General features: G+C 32.0%; 2 protein-coding genes across 2 annotated transcripts; both read right to left on the reverse strand.

Moving 5' to 3' along the window:
• Positions 1-1,268: 1,268 nt before the first annotated feature.
• Positions 1,269-9,541, reverse strand: LOC128390186 (sulfate transporter-like). Its single transcript, XM_053349868.1, has 5 exons — positions 9,366-9,541; positions 8,493-9,274; positions 7,631-8,418; positions 5,756-7,538; positions 1,269-1,988 (listed from the first exon to the last, which is right to left on the reverse strand). The coding sequence occupies exons 1-4, from the start codon at positions 9,385-9,387 to the stop codon at positions 7,013-7,015; spliced, it is 2,118 nt and encodes a 705-aa protein (XP_053205843.1). The 5' UTR covers positions 9,388-9,541; the 3' UTR covers positions 1,269-1,988; positions 5,756-7,012.
• Positions 9,542-10,261: 720 nt separating this feature from the next.
• Positions 10,262-19,479, reverse strand: LOC128390136 (kinesin-like protein unc-104). Its single transcript, XM_053349817.1, is given in 12 exon segments — positions 10,262-12,320; positions 12,401-12,953; positions 13,054-13,678; positions 14,108-14,367; positions 14,734-14,880; positions 15,291-15,810; positions 15,813-16,766; positions 16,855-16,933; positions 17,150-17,405; positions 17,667-18,156; positions 18,232-18,418; positions 19,324-19,479. Coding segments are annotated over 11 exon segments (5,193 nt in total). The 5' UTR covers positions 18,332-18,418; positions 19,324-19,479; the 3' UTR covers positions 10,262-11,111.
• Between the last annotated feature and the right edge of the window lie 163 nt (positions 19,480-19,642).

A 19,642-nucleotide genomic window follows, 5' to 3' on the forward strand; every position in this document is an offset into this window, starting at 1 on the left:
ATTAACTTTTTTGTTCAATGTTATCATCACCTTGACATGATAATCAACTGATTGTAGCAATTTAAATAATGATTAATCCAAGAGATTAAGATTAATTGTAGAGAAAAAGTAAAATGTTAATCAACAATTGACATCTCAGGTTCAGTGTTTCCAAATCATCATCATCATCCTCATCCTCATCATCTTAATCATCCTTGTCTTCCTCCCACAATATCATCATCATATCTTAACAACAAGTTAATTAATGCTCATTACAATCTTGACCTAATTCACCTTGAAAAAAAAGATGAGGATGACAAGATGATGATGAGATTTTCATTCATCTCAAGGTTCAATCATATTTGGTTCAACTGAATTAAATTTAATCATGAGAACAATTTTCTCATTTAATAACCTCACCACGTATAATGAATAATTAACAATCAAATAAATTGTCACAAATTAGTTAATATTATTACTACACTTTGTGCCATCTACTGAATTGATTAGTTAATTTGTCAATTGTTTTCAATTCTCAATTTCCTTAATCATTTTTCATCCGAAAAGTTTACAATTTAAAATCAATGAAAAGTGAAAATGATTTAACCAGAAAATAAAAGAGTAATTGATTAACGATATTAGTTAATCACCAAAATGGGTTTCAACTAATCAACATTTAATTGTTAATAATAATCATTGACTCTCTCTACTCGTAACCAAACGTGGTTGATTATTTAATGATTACAATTAGGAGATTATCACTCAATCAGTACAATTAAGTAAATCATTAGGATGACGAGTAATTAAATTGTATGTTAAATATAAATCTAAATATAAACAGTTAAATTACTGTAACGGTAAATTGTATGTTTGTGATAATCAACAAATTGTTGTGACAATTAAGTGAACACAAAAAAAAAGGAAGAGTAAAACTTATCAGCTTCACTGAATTGTTATTAACTACAATTGTTGACAATTAAAATAAATTTTAAATTCGCTAGCTATTAATATATTAACTTAATCAACTTGCATCAACTCACCTTAAATTTAAATCATTTTGCACTTTTCCTCACAATTAAGTTTAGCACAATAATTATCAAGATTTATTTGATTGTAATGAACAATTTAAACTATTTGAATACGTAATTAACTTGATTTGGTTTGATAATTAAAAACGATTAATATCAATGAAATAATTACTAAATTTTTCATTGAGTTGTGATTATAATGATAATCAGTAGACGAAGCAATTGAAGATGATGATTATTAATGTAATTGCAATGATTGGGTCATTGTAATTCGGTAAATTGTTTTAATTAATAATTATTTTCGTTGAGATTGTGTTAATTAACTGACCCGATTAAATTTTCCCTTTAATTGTTGACAATATAATAATTTATACGGATCAACTAAATTCCGTTTAGAGAGAGAGAGAGCTGAATTGATGAAGATTAGTACAAGAACATTGTGATTAACAATTTTTTTCACCACAATTAGAGGTTTGATCATCGTTTAGATGCTTAATTGGACGGTTAATTCTTGTGATTAGTTGATTGTTTGGTGAACAAAACTGAATCATGAATCTCGTACCAATAAAGATGTAAATCAATTGATGGATTTGTGGTTCGATTGATGAAAAGTTGATTGAAAAAGAGGTTAAATTAGTAAAGGAGGTTTGATATTCGTGAAAGAAGATGAATTTATGTAAATGATGGTGAAAAATGGCGACGATGAGTGAGTGATGGCAAAAATAAACGAATATTATTCTAATAAAATGTTTCCGTTCTAATCGGTATCGAACCAATCACTGACTCGGTCTCGAATTCCCTCCCAGAAATCGCCAGCGTTTTCTCTGAATCTTTGTAAACCTTCACGAGCTCTTCCAATTATTCCTGGTAAAGGAGCTTCGGTTGAATCACTTTCTTCTTCTCCAGGAATTAAAGGTTCACTTCCGCTTCCACTTCCACCTCCATAGTCTTGTCTTGACACTGGATCAGCTAATGAAGACACTGGAAGAGAAAAAGAAACAAGTAATTAATAAAATCTCCTCGATATCATTTTCGCGGAAAAAAAATGAAACTGATCATCATGAGAAAATCATCTCATTAATTAAGATTGAGAATCAAATTGAAATCAACAATTAGATAATAACAGTTGATTATTTCACAGTAAATCCTCTGATAATGAGATTTTATCAATAAACGGATTCTGGACTAAGCTCAACTCTATTGTAAACGATTTCTATTTGTACCAATTGCTATTGAAGAGTAAGTATAATCTAATGTTCAGAATTGATAACCGATAATCTTTGAAATTTAGTAAATTGATCAAACCAATTAGGTAGATTAATATTGTTCATTTGTTAGAAATCACAGCCTCAGGGATTGTTGAAGAGTTTCAACTTGTTAAGACAAAACTTTCTGATGAATTGAACAACACTGAGTAATAACATGGAGGTTAATGAATGAAATAAACACGATGAAATGAATTGTAGCAATTGAATTGTCACTGTAAGGAAGAGAAAGTGAATCTCACCTTTTTTGTCTGAATTATCCGTTGGCATTGATTGGGTTGTGTGGATAATCAATAAAACAATAAGCAAAGGGTAAACAATTAAACCAGTTGAAACCATTGTGATGAATTTGTGAGTTGGTGATGAAATTAAAATCCGTTGATTGCGAATGGGTTTCACTGAGTTGTATAAAAAACTGCGATTTCAATGTTTACTGAATAACTAACTGTCACTAAATAACAACCTCGACAAGTGAGAAAGGGCTTTTATACCAATTACTTAATGAAAGTATGCAAATGCTACAATAAGATAACAATTGAGGAGTAAATTGAAAGTTTAAATATGAAAATTATATAACATCTTATTCTCTCTCTCTCTCTCTCTCTCTCTCTCTCTCTCTCTCTCTCAAAAGGTTATTTACATTGTATTATATTAAAAGGTTTGATCTAATTGTCGACAAAATGGTTGTTTACCGTTAAAAACGCTCCATAACGTGATCTCGAGCCGCAATCAAGATTCCTGTTATGGTTCATCAACGGTGCGAGTAACTCCAATCTCCACTCATATAAGTTAGTTAACTTTCTCTCTCTTTGATTAGCATATTAATTAGGAGTTTTCTTCCATATTTTTATCTTTTACTTTCGGTAATTTGTATCCATCAACACGATCAAGATGATCATCATAATTATCAACGAGTTTGCAAATGATACCGATGGTCAAGATAACTGTTATGACGATAGTAAAGTCACTCACACGCGCAAAATTTCCCGCTAAGGGCCGCGAAAATCAAGTCCAAATACCGATTTCGAAATCAACTTTTATAAACTTTGAACACCAATACATTTACATTCAATTGAACGAAGTGGTTGATTCGAAAAATGTTCCAACATTTATTAGAACAGGATTCAGATAACATGATTTTTTTGTAAGAAAATCTCAGAATTCTCATCGTGAGTCTTTTTTTGTCCACCAAGGTTCATACGAATTCATTAGTAAAATGGTCATAGCAGTAATTCACGAAATGCTGACGGATCCTGAAAAGTAATCTCGAAGACGAAGGCGCTAAATAATCGAAACTTTTTTCGATTGTCACTCAACAGTTACGAGCAATAGAAACAGTCGAAATTAGTTTAGACATTAATAGCTCATTAAGGTAGTGACCAATCGACCTGGTCGATCTGGTGTCTAAATCAAATGTTTCCTTCGTTCGTTTTTACAGATCAAACCACGTTGACAGTTATCGTCTACCTATGTACGTAATCGAGCTACCTGTTCATCACTTAATATCTTTTAGCTTTGTCCTGTAAGTTTACTGACAATTTCGTCTAATTGGATTACACAATTTAATTAACTTCAATTCGTTCTCTCTTGATTTTCGCGCTTGTGACTTTGCTTTTTTTACTTTTGCTAATTTGAACTTGAACCTTGAAATTAGCCGCGAATATATGAGATAAACCAACGAATTGTTGACATGATAAGTGTCGAAATTAAGTTTTTGTGTTCACTTGATTTCTTTTTCATAACAATTGAAACTCGATGCTAGATGATCAGTGCAATTGTATTGATTTAAATACCATTATGATTAAGTTGATTGTGAAAATGAATCAATTTTATCATCGGTACAATTGTACTGATTAACTAATTGTTAGGGAAACGATGATAATTGCATAGTAAACATTTCGAGGTATTCAAATTGATTTTCATTTGATTGTCATGGAGTAATTTGATTTTAGTACAATCAAATTAAATTGTTTGGTATAAATTTTAAGGTGATAATCAAAAAAGTAAATCAATTAAATAAATAATTGCTATTATTTATTGATTGTTACAATCATTTTGTGAGTAATCAAAGTTAATTGTGAATAATTATTGAAAAATCATTCAGGGTTACATTTGATAAGATAACAATTGAATTTATTGTTAATATTTTCAATCAATTGTGAACAAAAAAAAGTGTAATAACAATTAAGGATACATTTTCTATCAGAAATCAATTAATTGCAGTTAGTTAACTACAGGAATTAACCAAAATCTGAGTGACCTGATAAACAATTACATCAACAATTAACTCAAATGACAATTAATTCATTGATGGTTTTCAAGACGTTGACAAAATGTTAATTTTAAACAATTCAATTAATTTTCAACAATTAATTTAAACATAAAAATATAATATTAATCCAATTGAATTGAGGTCAAAAATTGTCAGACTAATCAAGTTAATCAAACATTATTGGAATCAACAATTAATATTGATAACAGATGAAAATTGATCAAATCATTTGAAATATGATCAATGGATTAACCAAAATTTCAATTGAGATTAACTAACGATAACAAGATTAACTTAATTCAGTTTGTTTTGATTATATAAAAACTTTAATTGCACAAATAAAGTTAATCAATTTAGTAATTTAATCATGTTCAATTAGTTGTTTATCATCATGATGATGACGTTGTTGATGATGAGAAGGAGAAAAGGATAAAGATGATTAGATAATCATTAATAGTGAATGAGTTTAATGAAATTGGAAAAGTTAATCATTTGAAAGTTAATTGTGAAGATGATGATGATCAAGATGAAACTGATTGTTTCTAAATTTACTTGATTGTTTGTATGAGGTGATCATCAATGATCAGGTTATTAGTTAATTGTTATAAGGTTAAAAACAATGATTAGCACTTGCAGATTATGATTTAATGATTAGTTGATATGATTTTAAATTGATTGTAAATACTTAACATTAACAATCATTATTTGTAACAATAATGTTTACGGTGTTGATTAAAAGTGAATTAAATTTTGATGATTGATTATATTTGGTAAAAGATCAATATATTGATTGTTAATTGAAAGTTTAAATTGTGAACATAAAATCACAAAGAGATTGTTTGATTTTTGTTGTTGATCAAACACCAATATTATTATTGATGATTAATAAATTGTTTGGATCATTATGAAAAAGAGGAAAAGTTAATCAATCTCATCATGAGTATTTTGATTAACTTTTTCTTCCTCCTTATAATTAAATCATCATCATCTTCTTAATTGAATAATCTATATCGTCAACAAAATCTAATCAACATCATCATCGAGAATCAGGAATCACTGGAGTTCCGGTTTCAAGTGATTAACAAGAAACCAGAAATTACCCAATTCTGGTTAACCAGAAAATTGTTGTTTCTTTAATCAGAATCAGTGATTATCGTTACCCTTTCATGGTTAATTGTTAATTCATATTGAAAATTGATTTGATTACTTACCTTTTAGTCTGTAACATTTAAACTTTGTTTCTTTGATTCTAAATGGTGTCAATGTTAAATCACAATGATGGACACTAATTGTTGATTCACTTTTCAATCACTTCTGGTGATTAAATTGATTCACTTAAACATTTTATGCAATCGTAAGGGACAATTGAAAATGGCGACGAAAGAATCAGCTAAAGTTAATGAGAAGAACTTGTTGATTATGTAATAATAATGAGAAAATAGAACTTTTGAAAATAACAATCAAAAGAGAATAGAAAATATAAATTGTTCGAAAAAGAAGAGAAAAACAATCAATACTTTTCTCTGACTTTTTTTTTTGGAAATCACAGAGATTTTTAAATCTAAACACAACAATCAATCAATAGAATCACAAAGAAGATAATTAGTTAACTGTGTTGGTGATAATTAATTGCGATCAATTGATTTTCCTTTAATCAAATGGGAGAAAACAAAAAATCTCGTATGTCTCCTGTTTTGTTAGTTGACACAATCAATCAACATAATTAATAATAGCACTTCAATTGTCGATTTGATTATAACCTAAATCAAGTAAACTAGAACACGATGAACTGGCAAATGATGATGAGTTAACAGTTACAATTAAGAGAAGGTAATAGTTTATTTTAAGGAGATGGAAACAAGTTAAGAAAAAGACAAAACCCAAAAAAAGATGAGCCCGAAAAAGAAACTCAGTTAACCAAATTTTAAGATTTTACTCACAAACGAAAAGAAAATATGTTTACAGAAGAAGAAGAAGAAGAAGTAACAATTAACTGTTTGCATCTAATTGTTTACAAATTAAAGGTCGATTAAAAGTCACAATTAAGATAAACAAACAATCAACTAAAGGTCAACAATTAGAATTGTTGATGTAAACAAATGAGAAATTTCAATTTTCAAGGTTGAAAATTTCGAAAAAAGATTACCAGGTGTCGCTACTTTCGCGAATAAAAGTCGATGATTAACTTTGATTGTTTACATTTAATTCTGATTGTTGATTGTCTAGTTGATTCGCACTTCATATCAACTAAATTGGTGTTTTATTTGTCTTAACTTGAATTGATTATCAAGGATCTTAATTGGATGAAAATGAAAGGAAATGGACCTAATCCTTGAGATCGACTGTTCTTGATAAACTATTGATATGAATACGAATTGGTTGAAATTATTGATGAACAATTAATTTTCATGTTCTTTTATTGATTATTTTTTGTAAATCAATTCTAATTGAAATTTTTTAATATTTTTCTAAAAACGGGCTGATGGTGAGACTGGTACTAGTGTCGAACTGGATTGGCCTGAGTAAGAATGTTGAAGATGATAAATGACCGCATCATGGACCATTGGGAATATCGATGAATAATCAGCGGGTAAATGATCTCTGAACGAGGTTCGCTCGAACATGGCCATAAGTGAGGCTGTACATGAAGCGAGATGACATCGAATTCCGAATTCTTTAAGAGTGGTAATAACCTCTAAAATGACCTCGACACCGGTTGAATCAACGAAAGCGATGGTTGAACAATCGATGATTACAGTTTGAATTCTGAAGTGAGGATTTTGTTTCTTCTCCAAGAATTTCATTAGTTGAACGTAACTTCGATTCAAGCAAAGACGATAAACTGAATCACGGAAATTGACCTGATTAAGGAAGAAAAGAGCACTTGAAAATCTGAATATCTTCAATCCGGGAATCTCTTGAGCGTCTTTGAACTGATTGATATCAACGTAAATTTCCGTCGATGGTAAGATTCCTCTTATCGTTGCTTTCGGCCTGAAAAAGAAAGAGACAAAAAGTCAACCGAACCAAGGAAAAAAAAAATTAGCACCACACTAACGAAATGTCCAAGTTAACTAATTACTTACAGAATAAATTGAACAAGCAGAATGAGAAGCGAGGACGCAATTCCGAAAATGATTCCGTAATCAACGTCAATCGCAATGACCGAGAAAAAAGTGATCGCCCAAGAGAGACCTTCGAGTCGGGATATTTTCCATAATCGGACAAGGTTCGTCGATTGCATCAACATCCCTTTCAAACAGACCAGAATAATACATCCAAGTACACACTTCGGCAGAGTGTAAAACAAATGACCCAAGTAAAGAATGATGACCAAAAGGATGACCGACGAGATGATGGACGCTAATTGTGATTTAACTCCCGATTTCTCCATCAATAGACTTCGACTGATTCCACTTGTGGCCGGAAAACAACTAGTAAACGAGCCCAATAGATTAGCCGACCCAAGAGCGATTAACTCTTGACTTGGATCGACAACATATTTATACCGTTTACCATATAAAAGACCAGCGGTCAACGTGACCGTGTAACTGACCAAAGCCACGACAACGGCATCGGGCATCATAGGGACTGCCAGGTCAAGACGAGGAGCTTTAAACTCAGGTAAACCCGAGGGAATCTCACCAATAATGGGAACACCATATTTACCATTGAAATCAAATTTCCACGAAAGCGAAGTGGCAACAATTAAGAGTAACAATTCAATCGGAATTGAAATCGATGACCTTAACTTTTTCTTCAACCATGGGTCAAGAAACTCCTTCACACTGACCATGAAAAATATCACAATTATCGATATTATCAAACAAGCTAAATTAGTGGTGAATATTTTTCTCATCACTTCAATCCAAGTCTTCATTGTAAAAGATAAACATACAATAAGTTAAATCATTTGATTACAATTGTGATTTGATTTAATTTACTCACATAGATTAACTTGAGGCCTCCTGAATATTTGTTGAGCTTGATTCCCAATATTGATTCAATTTGAGCCGTTGCGATGTGAACAGTTGCCCCGCAGGCAAAAGCGGTTAACATTTGCTCTGAAAGGACTAACGATAAAGCTCCTAATTGAAATATTCCAGCAATTAACATGATTAACGCACAAATTAAGGATAAACAGGTGATCACCTCTTCAATTGTCGGCGGACGATTTTCAATTGATTCTAATTGAGTTGAATTCAAACTTGCCTGTGGAATTGCACCAAAGTTATTGACCACATTACTGGTCATTATACTTGTAATCGCCATTGTACCTAAAGATGCGTGTCGACTTTGTGACATAAGAGCATAAATTAGAACCGGAAAAAAGGAAACGTAAAGTCCGTTCGCTGGACTTGTACCCGCCAATAGGCCATAGGCCATTCCTTGGGGAACATGGATAATTGAGACTGTGACACCCGTAATTATATCCGAAAGTAAATTGTTCTTGATGTTATATTTTCTCATCCAATTGATACACGGGAATATCGCTAAAAGCCATTGGATTATTGGACTTTTGAGACAAAATGTTTCCGCTGTATCGGTCACTCTGGTCATCGTACTATCCTGATGTCGCAATGGACTTCGTCTGAATTTAGTTTCGACATCAGTCCACTCAATTGGGTTACGTTTAACCCGAATTGATTCAAATGGTGTTTTAAATTTTAATTTAGTGTTGTCATCGTTTAAAACTGTCGCAGTTAACGTTGTTAATTGTTGCGATGGTTCTGTAATTTAATCAAAAAATAAACCAAATTAGAAAACTCATCAAACGGATTTAAGTGGATAATTAGTTGATTGTTATTAATTATATTCAACCTGTTTTGTTTTCTGGATCCATTGTGAAGATTACACTTAATTTATAGTTATTTTAATCACAATTGAAGATTTTACAAATTAGTAAATAATGTGAATCAATTTCTACTTTAATAAGATTAACTAATTAATCTTAATTCTGTCCCATTTATAATTTTATTGTATTTTCTTTTCAAACTGATTAACCTGAGCAATTAACTTGATTTTTATAGCATCTTGGAGATTGACATCTAATTGATTAACTAATCTGCTTTCTTAATCTTAGTTAACTCCTTAATTGTCACCCAGGTCTTAGTCTCTTGATTGCGAATCATAAAAGTGTAAATTGTTGAGATAAATTGTCAGAAATATCAAGTAATTACACTTTAATTTGGTTAATTTGCTATTCAAATATGAGAATTATAAATCAACTAATTATCTGTAAGCTTTGTAAAATCACCAAGCATTTGATTGCTGTTAGGCTGATCAATTGAGATCAAATGATTAAAGTCTAACAAGTATATTAACTAATTACTGACAATTAAGAAAGATGATGAAACAATTAAAATGAGTCACTGAATATAATCAATTTGATTATAACGATAATTGTTAAATATCAAGTGTAATTGTACAAAAAAAGTAATTAAATGTCAATTTCAAATGTATTCAAATAACTTAATTATCATACCTATCAAGGGATAATTAAGTAATCAAGTGATAACAATTGATTCAAGCAATAAAAAGCTCACAATTAACAATTAATTGGCTAGAAAACATAATCATTTGTTAATCAAAATGGGACATGCGAAGTGTTAAATTGCCATGGATCAGAATTTTTGTAAACAATCAACTAATTGTTAACAAGATATTAAATCTTACCCAGAATCAATAAGTCGGTACAATCAACTACCAACTATTGTTAATTAGCAATAGTCTTGATAAATTGATTGTTAACAATTAACATTCAATTGAATATCAATATCGACGTGAAACTAAATTAGTTGATTGAAACTTTTTCAATTGAAATAACGATACAAATAGAAGGGAATTTATTTGTTGATTGAAACTTTAATTGTAATTAATCGTTGTGATTAAATTGTTGTTATTAAATCACATCAAGTATAATTAACACAAAACTCACAACTCAAAATGAATGAGGAAAAAAAAAGTCTAATGAACAATTAAGTTGAACAATTAAAAGCACAAAGTGAACAACAAATTAACTTAAATTGGTTGAAATGATTACCAAAGTTACTAGATTATTGGTAAAAACGTTGATTAACTTTGATTAAATCAAATTAATGCCTACAATTTAGAGATGATGATGAGGATGACAATTAAATTATGAAGAAAATAGATAAAAAATTTAACAAAATATAATTATTAGTGATTTGTTTCAATCAAATTAAAATAAATTAATTATTTCGGTTGGTTGTTGATCAGATCCTTTTAATTAGACAAGTTAATTTACTTCAATCAGCCTAATCAAATTATTCATTTATAATTATTTTTATTACTCAAAATTATGAATGGTTAATTTTTTTTGATTGTTGATACTCTGGGGGTTGATTGTTGAGCCTGTTGTATGTTAATTGCTGCATTAATTTCAACAATTATCCTTTTCCTTTTGGCAACAAATTTGATCAAATAAAATTAGAAATTAAGTTAATCTTAAAGGCAAGATGATTCCTAAATTGCTCAAAGTTTCAATGGTCAAGTAAAAAGTTTGAGTTGCAATTAGTTAATTTAGTATTTAAATTAGTTGAAATGTCAGTTGCATCCATTGATGTGCCAAATGTTTGAATCGAATTGATTTTTTGATCTAATTTGACCTGCAAGAAGCGGATTAATAGCATATAACCAATCATGTAGCTCTTTGTCATTGGTAGAGTGCAGGACAAAGGTTCGGTGTTTGGTCTCAATTGAAATCGATCGGCATTGATTAGAATCGGTCAAATAATCGGGATATTCAATGTTGGCCGTTGCCAGGTTGATTATGGCCCGTTCAATGGGATCACGTTCATCACAGTGGATAAATAGATATGGACGACGGACGATTGCCCATCGTTTAAAAAGTTTGGATGTTTTTTCATCCGATAAAAGGATTGAACCTTTTCGAGAGATAACTGGACTTAAACGTATCTCCTCAATTTCGGGGACAAACAAGGGTTTCATGGTTGGATCGAGTAGCCCACTTAGGACAGAGTCACGATCTTTATCAGATATATTACTATTTCTTTGTGACCAATCATTGGTACTAAGAGGTCGATCAGGTGATAATAGTTCGGGACTTGAATGGATTGATGAACAAAGGTCAGATTCATCACCCGAAGGTGTCCCAAGGGAAGCTTTTTTCACTTGATGTGGACTTGGTTTTGATGGTATATGGGCAAGAATATGATTGACACACTTTTGACATAATTCTTTCTCCCTTGGTGACATGTCCCATGGTCGATAAACGGCCTCATCAGTGACTGGAGTTGTTGCTGGACTGGCGCTTGCAGCTAAAGCAGCTAAATTCATTCGAGATCCACTTGATGTTAATCCACAGGAAAGTAATTCCGGTTGAGGTGAACCTTTTTCTAGTTTCTCTCGAACTGTAAGAACATGTCGAACTTTTTCCGTTAATTCGAGGCGTTTAATCTTCTCCAATTCCCATTGATGGTCAAATATCAACGAATCACCTCTAGGCTGCCAACCATTTAGATTCTCCTCTCCTCGAACATAAGTACCAGAAGTGTCCAGAACTCGACGTTGCCTTCTCTTTACTCCAGGAGACCCACAATCAACTGCCCTTTTCAAGGTCAATTCATAAACCGCCGAAACATGGTTACAATCAGCATTCTTATAAGCGCCACTGATCAAATGACGAAGTGCCTTAGTGTTTGGAGCTAATCGAGGAAGAGTTCGAGCATCTCTTTGGTAGATCATTAGACATAAATCTTTGGTTATAATGGCCAATTGATTACAATTCTCTAACTGTAACGAAATAGAAAATGAATGAAAAAAAATTCAGAAAAATTAAATGAACCATTGGAAGAAAAATTAATTGTAATTACCTCGAGATAAGCTGAGAGGGTTAAATAGATTCGTTCACCCGTTGGTGTGACTCTATTCATGAGGTACGAGTTGTGAAGCGACGTGTCCCAGGCCGCTTCGAACCTTCTAACGATTCTACCGTCCATTTTATCGAGATATTCAATGGAAAATAGACTAAGAGATAAAACTGATTCATCATCTTCGTCGTCAAAATTATCCGGATAATCAACGCTGGTTCGTATTCGTCCTAAAACCAATTCTCTTATATCTTTCCAAACGATATCTGGATCGTCTTCATGGATAACTGTTATTCTTAGACGACGTTGAATACCATGATGAAGAAGTAAAGTTCCCCTACAGGGTGTATCATCGTGATGATCAACAACAACGGGAATGTATTCACCGGTCGGTGCCAATTCACAGACTTCGAACCAAACAAGTAGATCGTATTTAGCATGAATATGAGCGGAACTTGGGGACGCGTTTAACAATGAGTATCGTTGCGATGGAATGGGCTGAGAAACGGGAATAAATTGAGGGAACATTCGTCTGGGTGGTTGACGAACAGAATTACTATTAGAAAAAAAAAGAAGACAACGAAACGAAAACAATATAATCGAATGTATGAAATTCAATCAGAATCAATTTTCGAGGGAAGAAAATTTCAACTCACTGATTCTGTGCTCCTGGAATAAAATCTCGTACATCTTTCGATTCTTTATGAAGAGGATGCTGTTGGTAATGTCCAAACACTTCGAAGACAATTGGATACGATTGTATGTAATCAATGAATTCTTGAGTTACCTGGATGGTGATATTTTGAATTCGAAAAAATCCCGGCGGTGGACCTTTACCTGTATTCTTGATTGGTTCCGTTGAAAAAGGTTCATCGTGACGGTGGAGAAAATTGAATTGACAGAAAATGTCCCCATACTCTTTGGCAATATCGATTATTTGTAAAATTATCACACGAAAGGTAAAATCTTTACCTAATTTAAGATGTTCACTTAATTTAGATAACATTTGATTATCGTTGTTTAGCTTATCCTCATTTTCACCTTGATCACTTGACGATTCTGGATCATCACCATTATTGTTTTTAAATTTATCACCGGAACAATTAACTAATTGTAATAAGTTGGGAATATTAAACTCCTTTGATCCAACAGGCTGACACCATTTTGATTTTAATGTTAACAGTTTAGGATCATCAGAATTAAATTCAATTCTTGCTGATTGTCGGATATTCAATGAAGTCGCCGAGCCGATATCAGGAACATTAGCTGAATCATCATCATCTTAATAAGAAAAGAAGATTTAATTTTAATTGTTGAAGGAAATAAATTGAATTAAGGATAATCAATCAATCAACTTGACTAAACCAACAAAAGCAAATCAATCAAACTCATAATATTATTACAAAAAACAAAGATACAAAATCAGCTGATTAATTTTAAATTATCACGAAAATTAAGATTATTATCTAATCTTAATCTTCCTGGAAACTGTTACAATCTATCAGAATGATAAAATTAGGTTATAATCAACAATTAAGGTTAATTATTGATCATCAAACTGATTTCATACAAACAACAATTGATTGTATTTCTTTTGTTGTTGTTCAATTTGATTCTCATTTAAATTGTTGGTTTGTTTTCATTTGTTTGCTCATTTCCATTGGAAATTGTTTCTAATTGATTGTTGATTAGTTAATTGTTGGAACTTACCAGTTACTGGTTGTATTGCTACTCGAAGAAAACCTTTAACATCACCTTTCTCAGTTACGATTGGAACTTTTTGAACCAAAGTCAGCGAATGGAAAAGATTGGAAATATAAAGAAAAGTTCGACCAATTAATCGAAACCAGGGGAATCTATCATAGAACGGATCACCTCCGGTCGAACCAGAATCGAAATTACATTCAGGTGAGGTTGGTGACATTTCTGCTTCGTTTTTGTACATTTCTCTCATCAGTTCTAATCGTTTTCTTTATTATTATCATATGATATCATTTGGAAATCAGTTGGATCATCATCAGAATTGATTATCAACCAGCATGAGATCAAGAAAAGAAGAGAAGAAAAAAAAACAAATTGAAATTGATAAACATCGAAAAGTAACTTCTATAGATGAATAATGATTATAATCATGAAGGAACATGATGATGATTGAATATTAATAATAATCTTAAATTGTGATTAAGTGAAAGAGAGAGAGAGAGAGAAAAAATTAAGACAGAATTTAGATTAAATCTAAGAAAACATGGAAAATTAAAGTTAATCTAATATAATCATTATCATTTGGATTCTGATGAATTGTGATAATTGATAATCTTTTCAGGTAGTTAATTAACCTTTCTTGAAACTGGATTTGATTCATCATCTCGTCATTAAAGAAGGTAAATGATTTCATCAATTGATCAGAACTTGATTCAGAACTTATAACATCTAAATCGTCAAAATAATGATAGTAAATATGACGCATCATCTCCAGTCGATGCCTGTGAAGGGATTGGATAAAAAATAAAGGTAAAAGGAGGAAACGGAAATTACAATTAGGTTTCAACTAAATTAACAAGCAACTACGATGAAACAAAAGGTAAATTGATTGATGCGTGTTTGTCAATGTTTAACATGGAAACAGTTACGAAGGTTAATCAAATCAAGGAAATCAAGGTTTTCACATTCATTTAGAGTTTGAACAATTTGAAATAGATTAACGGTAAAGAGAGAGAGAGAGAATTGAAAGTTAATTGTGATTAGAAATAAGTAGTGAACTAAACATGCAGATAGTTAATTGTTTAACCAAAATAATCAGAATTGAGATTTTAACAAGCAGCACAAAAAGAGTTAAATTAAATAGGGAAACAATTACAATTAGTGTCATGGAATTGAATTGATGGTCAGTTACCTTAATTTACTCAGTGACCAGTAATGTGTTGCTCCGTTTTTGGTGTCCAGCACTTCAACGGCCACTATGGTTCGAGGATCTTTCATTTGTGACGGATTTTCGTATTGTAAATTTGGTACATTTTCTAGTTGATTGTAACAATTAACTGATTTTAGATCAACTGGGAGAGGTGAATACATTGTGTCCGTTAGAAGGACGAATTGAAATTGAACGCGTTTCTTTAGCTCAACGGAAATTGCATTCGCTTCTTTAAGGAATATCGCATTTCCCCAAAGGTCATCTCGAAGGCTGGTGAACTGATGGTGTTTCCACTTTTCGAATGCACTTTCGACAATTTTATACTGGTCATCTGTCCAATTGATTTCTTCACTGAAAACATCTTCTAATGTTAAATCGTCTTTACAACTGACCATTGAGGTTACCATCGAGGTGACCATTGATACACAAGGTGAAGATAAGGTCATCGATTGTTCATCAACCTGCCGCTGTAAACTCTCAATTCTGGCCTCATAATTTTTCGTTGTTCTTCCTTTTCTTTTCTGAACTGTTCTTCAAGGGCAACAAGTTTCTTTTCCATTTCAACTTTCAGGTCAATCCCTTGTTTCTCTAACAGTTCAAGTTGAGCGAAACTCCAATCGACCAGTTTAAGGCCATTTTTCTCTGGATTAATAATCTCTTTCGGTGGTTCTCTTTGTAATCGAGCTTGTTCTGGATGCTGGAATCGAAACACATGATATTTACCAAGAATAACTCGAGAACCAGTTTTAAGTTCAACCGGTTTATCGACTTTCATTCCGTTGACATAGCAAAGAGAGTCTCGAACTGGTATTAAAGTGACCTTACCATCACGATTCTCGAAGATACAATGTTCAAGAGCAATGTGACTTCCATGGAGTTTTATATCTTGAGGTATTTCGGCCTCCGAAAGACCCACTCTGGTGAAACCATCTTTGATGTAGTAAATTAGACACTCGGACATCAATGGATCTTCATTAAGGTTAACTAGATGAGGTGTTCGTTGGGGTGAAAATAGGCCAACTGTGTCACCATCTTCGCCCGTTGCCACACCCATTTCGACGAGAACTGCTTCTCGTTGTAATCGAATCATTTCTGTTCGTTTTAATTTCTCTTCCCATGTTTCATTTAATTCTGACATTAATTTCTCGGATTCTTGAAGCTGTTCAATCGCCGTCTCACCAACTTGTGATACTGAACCAGTTCGCCGTTTAACCGATTGAACATCAACCTGAGCCGAATCTTCACCCATCTCTAAACCTTCAGCTCGAAGTAAAGCTTTCAATTTAATTATCTCTTCCTTTAATTCTCGAATCAATTTAGCATTGGCATCTTCATTAATCACCGCTTTGCATACAATTTGTTTCGCACGATCAGCATAACGTAATGTACTTAATGTTTCATCGTAATTAATATCAGCCGGACTAATCGCCGCTATCATTGCAGTCTTTGAATTTCCACCTTGAATTATCAAGCAACAAAAAAAAGAAAGAAACAATTTCAAAATTAGTTAATTGTTCCAATAGGAAAATAAACAATCAGTACGAACCTAAATTTTCCCGAAGAAGCCAAGTCAGTACCGAATCTCGATATGGAATATGTTCACCTTTTTTCTTCTTCTTCGTTGCCTAATTGTAACAATTAACAGAATCAATTAATTATCTTCTAATATGATTAATCAATATGATGAATAAAATTGATCCGATTAACTTACCGACTATTTTTGATAATCACGAAAACGTAGTTATGACAATAGGGAATAAGTGAAATTTTGGTGGAAACAAAATAAGAATCCAAGTTAATTGTTGACACATATGAAGATAATTAACAATTAATCAACTCACCATTTCAACGAGAGCCGAAATGACTTTACCTAATGTCGTTAATGATTTATTTATATTTGCGCCTTCCTTTAATCGGGTTCCTTGAGCGCCGGTTGAATCAGCTCGTTCGCTTCCGGCTAAATCAACAAGCGATATTTTTGAAACTTTCTCCGCCTCCAGGCCAGTAGCTGAATCAGTCCGTCGTTGAGTGAAAATAATCGTGAAAACGGCATGTGACCTACTACTCGTCTCGTTCATATTAGTTGCAGCTACAGTTCTAGAAAAATAAATCAACAAGAAAATGTATAACAAAATAATAACTTTAATCAAATGATGATGTTGATGATGATTAAAATTTTATCCTAATCTCCCAGAGGATTTAGTCTTGAATATGAATCAGGGTTATGACTTGGGGAGAGTAAAAAATGCTCACTGATCAACATGGTAACTGAATAAGTTAATTGTAGTTGATTAGCTAATGGAAAACTTAAACTCGATGTCAAGTAATTAGTTAAATTGTTGTTCTAATTGTTCTTACCTTGCCTTGTTACCTTCATCCATCAATTCCCTTATATCTTCATATGAAGTGACCGCAAGTCGAGATAAATCCTCGACGTATGGACCAAGAACTGGATGTTCACGAACTCGAAGTGATGAACGATTTTTAGGATTTAAAAGATCACGAACTCGTTCACAATAAATTTCCATGAAAGAAACTTCAACCGAATAGAGGGAATTCTCATCATCATCGGATAGAACTCGATGGAAAAGGTCACGGCAGATATGAGGGATGACACCTTCTTCCTCTTTGGTGCCCATCATCGTGTAACTTTTACCCGCTCCCGTTTGTCCATAAGCGAAAATGCAAACATTGTATCCCTCGAATGCGTGTTGTAACATTTTCTCACCGATATCTTTGTAAACCCGATCCTGGGAAGCGAAATTTGGATCATCCGGATTATGTGACCAATACGAGTAATCGAAGTTGAAATTTTTATCTGTATCCGAAATCTTTGGATTGGTAATTGCTGTCAGAGAAAAACAAAGAAGGATTAACAGTTAATCTTAATCATTGGACAATCGATTAGCAATTCAATACTTACTTGTTGTCTGTCCATTCATACCAATGATACATTTACATTTGTAGCTAATCTCACGATTATTAAAGGGCCGAACCCGAACAGCGACTTTAACTGAGGACATGGTCGATTATTATTATCGATTTGATTGAGTTGGTCTCGATTTTATAAATTGATCTAATTTCTAATTGTATATCACAAGGAGCGTAACCTGATTAGAGGAAAGAAAAGCAATTGTGAACAATTAAGATGAGAATGATTAGAGTTTATGATTTGGATTAATCGATGTGGAGATTTAATTGTGATGAATTGGATTGAGATCGATTTGATTCTAACTGATTGAGATGTAAATCAATATTCGTAAATTGAATTAATGAATGATGCAAATGAGAAAGGAAGAATTAATTATTTAAGAAAATTTCATAAGACTGAATTTCTAATGAATCAATTTTCATGCATAGAAACACATATACACATAAAGCTGGAATCAAATTGATAACATTGAGAGAGAAAAAGATGAGGATGATAAATTCTGGACAGAGAAGATAATTAAAGATGATATAAAGAGTAAAATATGTTTAGAATTTGGAATAGAATTTTTTTTTTCTTCTATTCTCTTTTCTAGTTATATTTTCCATGGGTGTTCAATGATAAACGCGCGCAGTTAACTCAATGTGGAATCATTAAAATGATGATGAAGAGATGATGAGATACAAAGAGAAATAGAAAGACAAAGATGATGATGATGAGAGAGAGAAGGAGGTGATTCTATCGTCGGAGGTTACCAGGCAGGGAAGGTTAACATGGAAGGAAGAGATAGAAAGAGAAAAAGAAAGATGAAGATAAAAGAGATTCGAGAAAATCGATATTCTATCTTATCCAATTCTATTCATTTATAAAGATAAATTCTTATTCTTTTTTTTCACTTAACCATCTTATTAGAACTAAGAATCTTATTTATTGGCACTTGTATTGATTGGAAACAATTAGCTGATCATAAACAATCAACTAATTGCGATTTCATCTTGTTCATCATGTTGAGTATTTGATTGGAAATCCTTGGAATGGATTTTATCAATTCTCATTTCAAATGGATTTTATTACTTTGATACTCACCTTTTCATTGAATTTGATGAATAATATTAATCACTTTTCAGCAATCAAGATATTAGGTGATCAGAATTTATAATTACACTGAACAAGGTGAATTTACAATTAGATTAAATTGTCAAATGTTACATTTGATTGGCGATTAAACAAAACAATAATCACGAAATTTTGTCAATTCTTGTAACGCATGAGCGTTACCTTGGAATTGAGATAATTGTGATTGATTAACTAATAGAAGTGTAACAATTAACTGATCATTTTGTCTGTTCTTTGGTTATCATAATGTCGAAATGAAATGATGATGATTAAGATGATTAATTGTTTT

This window comes from Panonychus citri, unplaced genomic scaffold (genome assembly GCF_014898815.1).
Source record: "Panonychus citri isolate SS breed McGregor unplaced genomic scaffold, ASM1489881v1 Contig00011, whole genome shotgun sequence".
In the NCBI taxonomy this organism is placed as follows: Eukaryota; Metazoa; Arthropoda; class Arachnida; order Trombidiformes; family Tetranychidae; genus Panonychus; species Panonychus citri.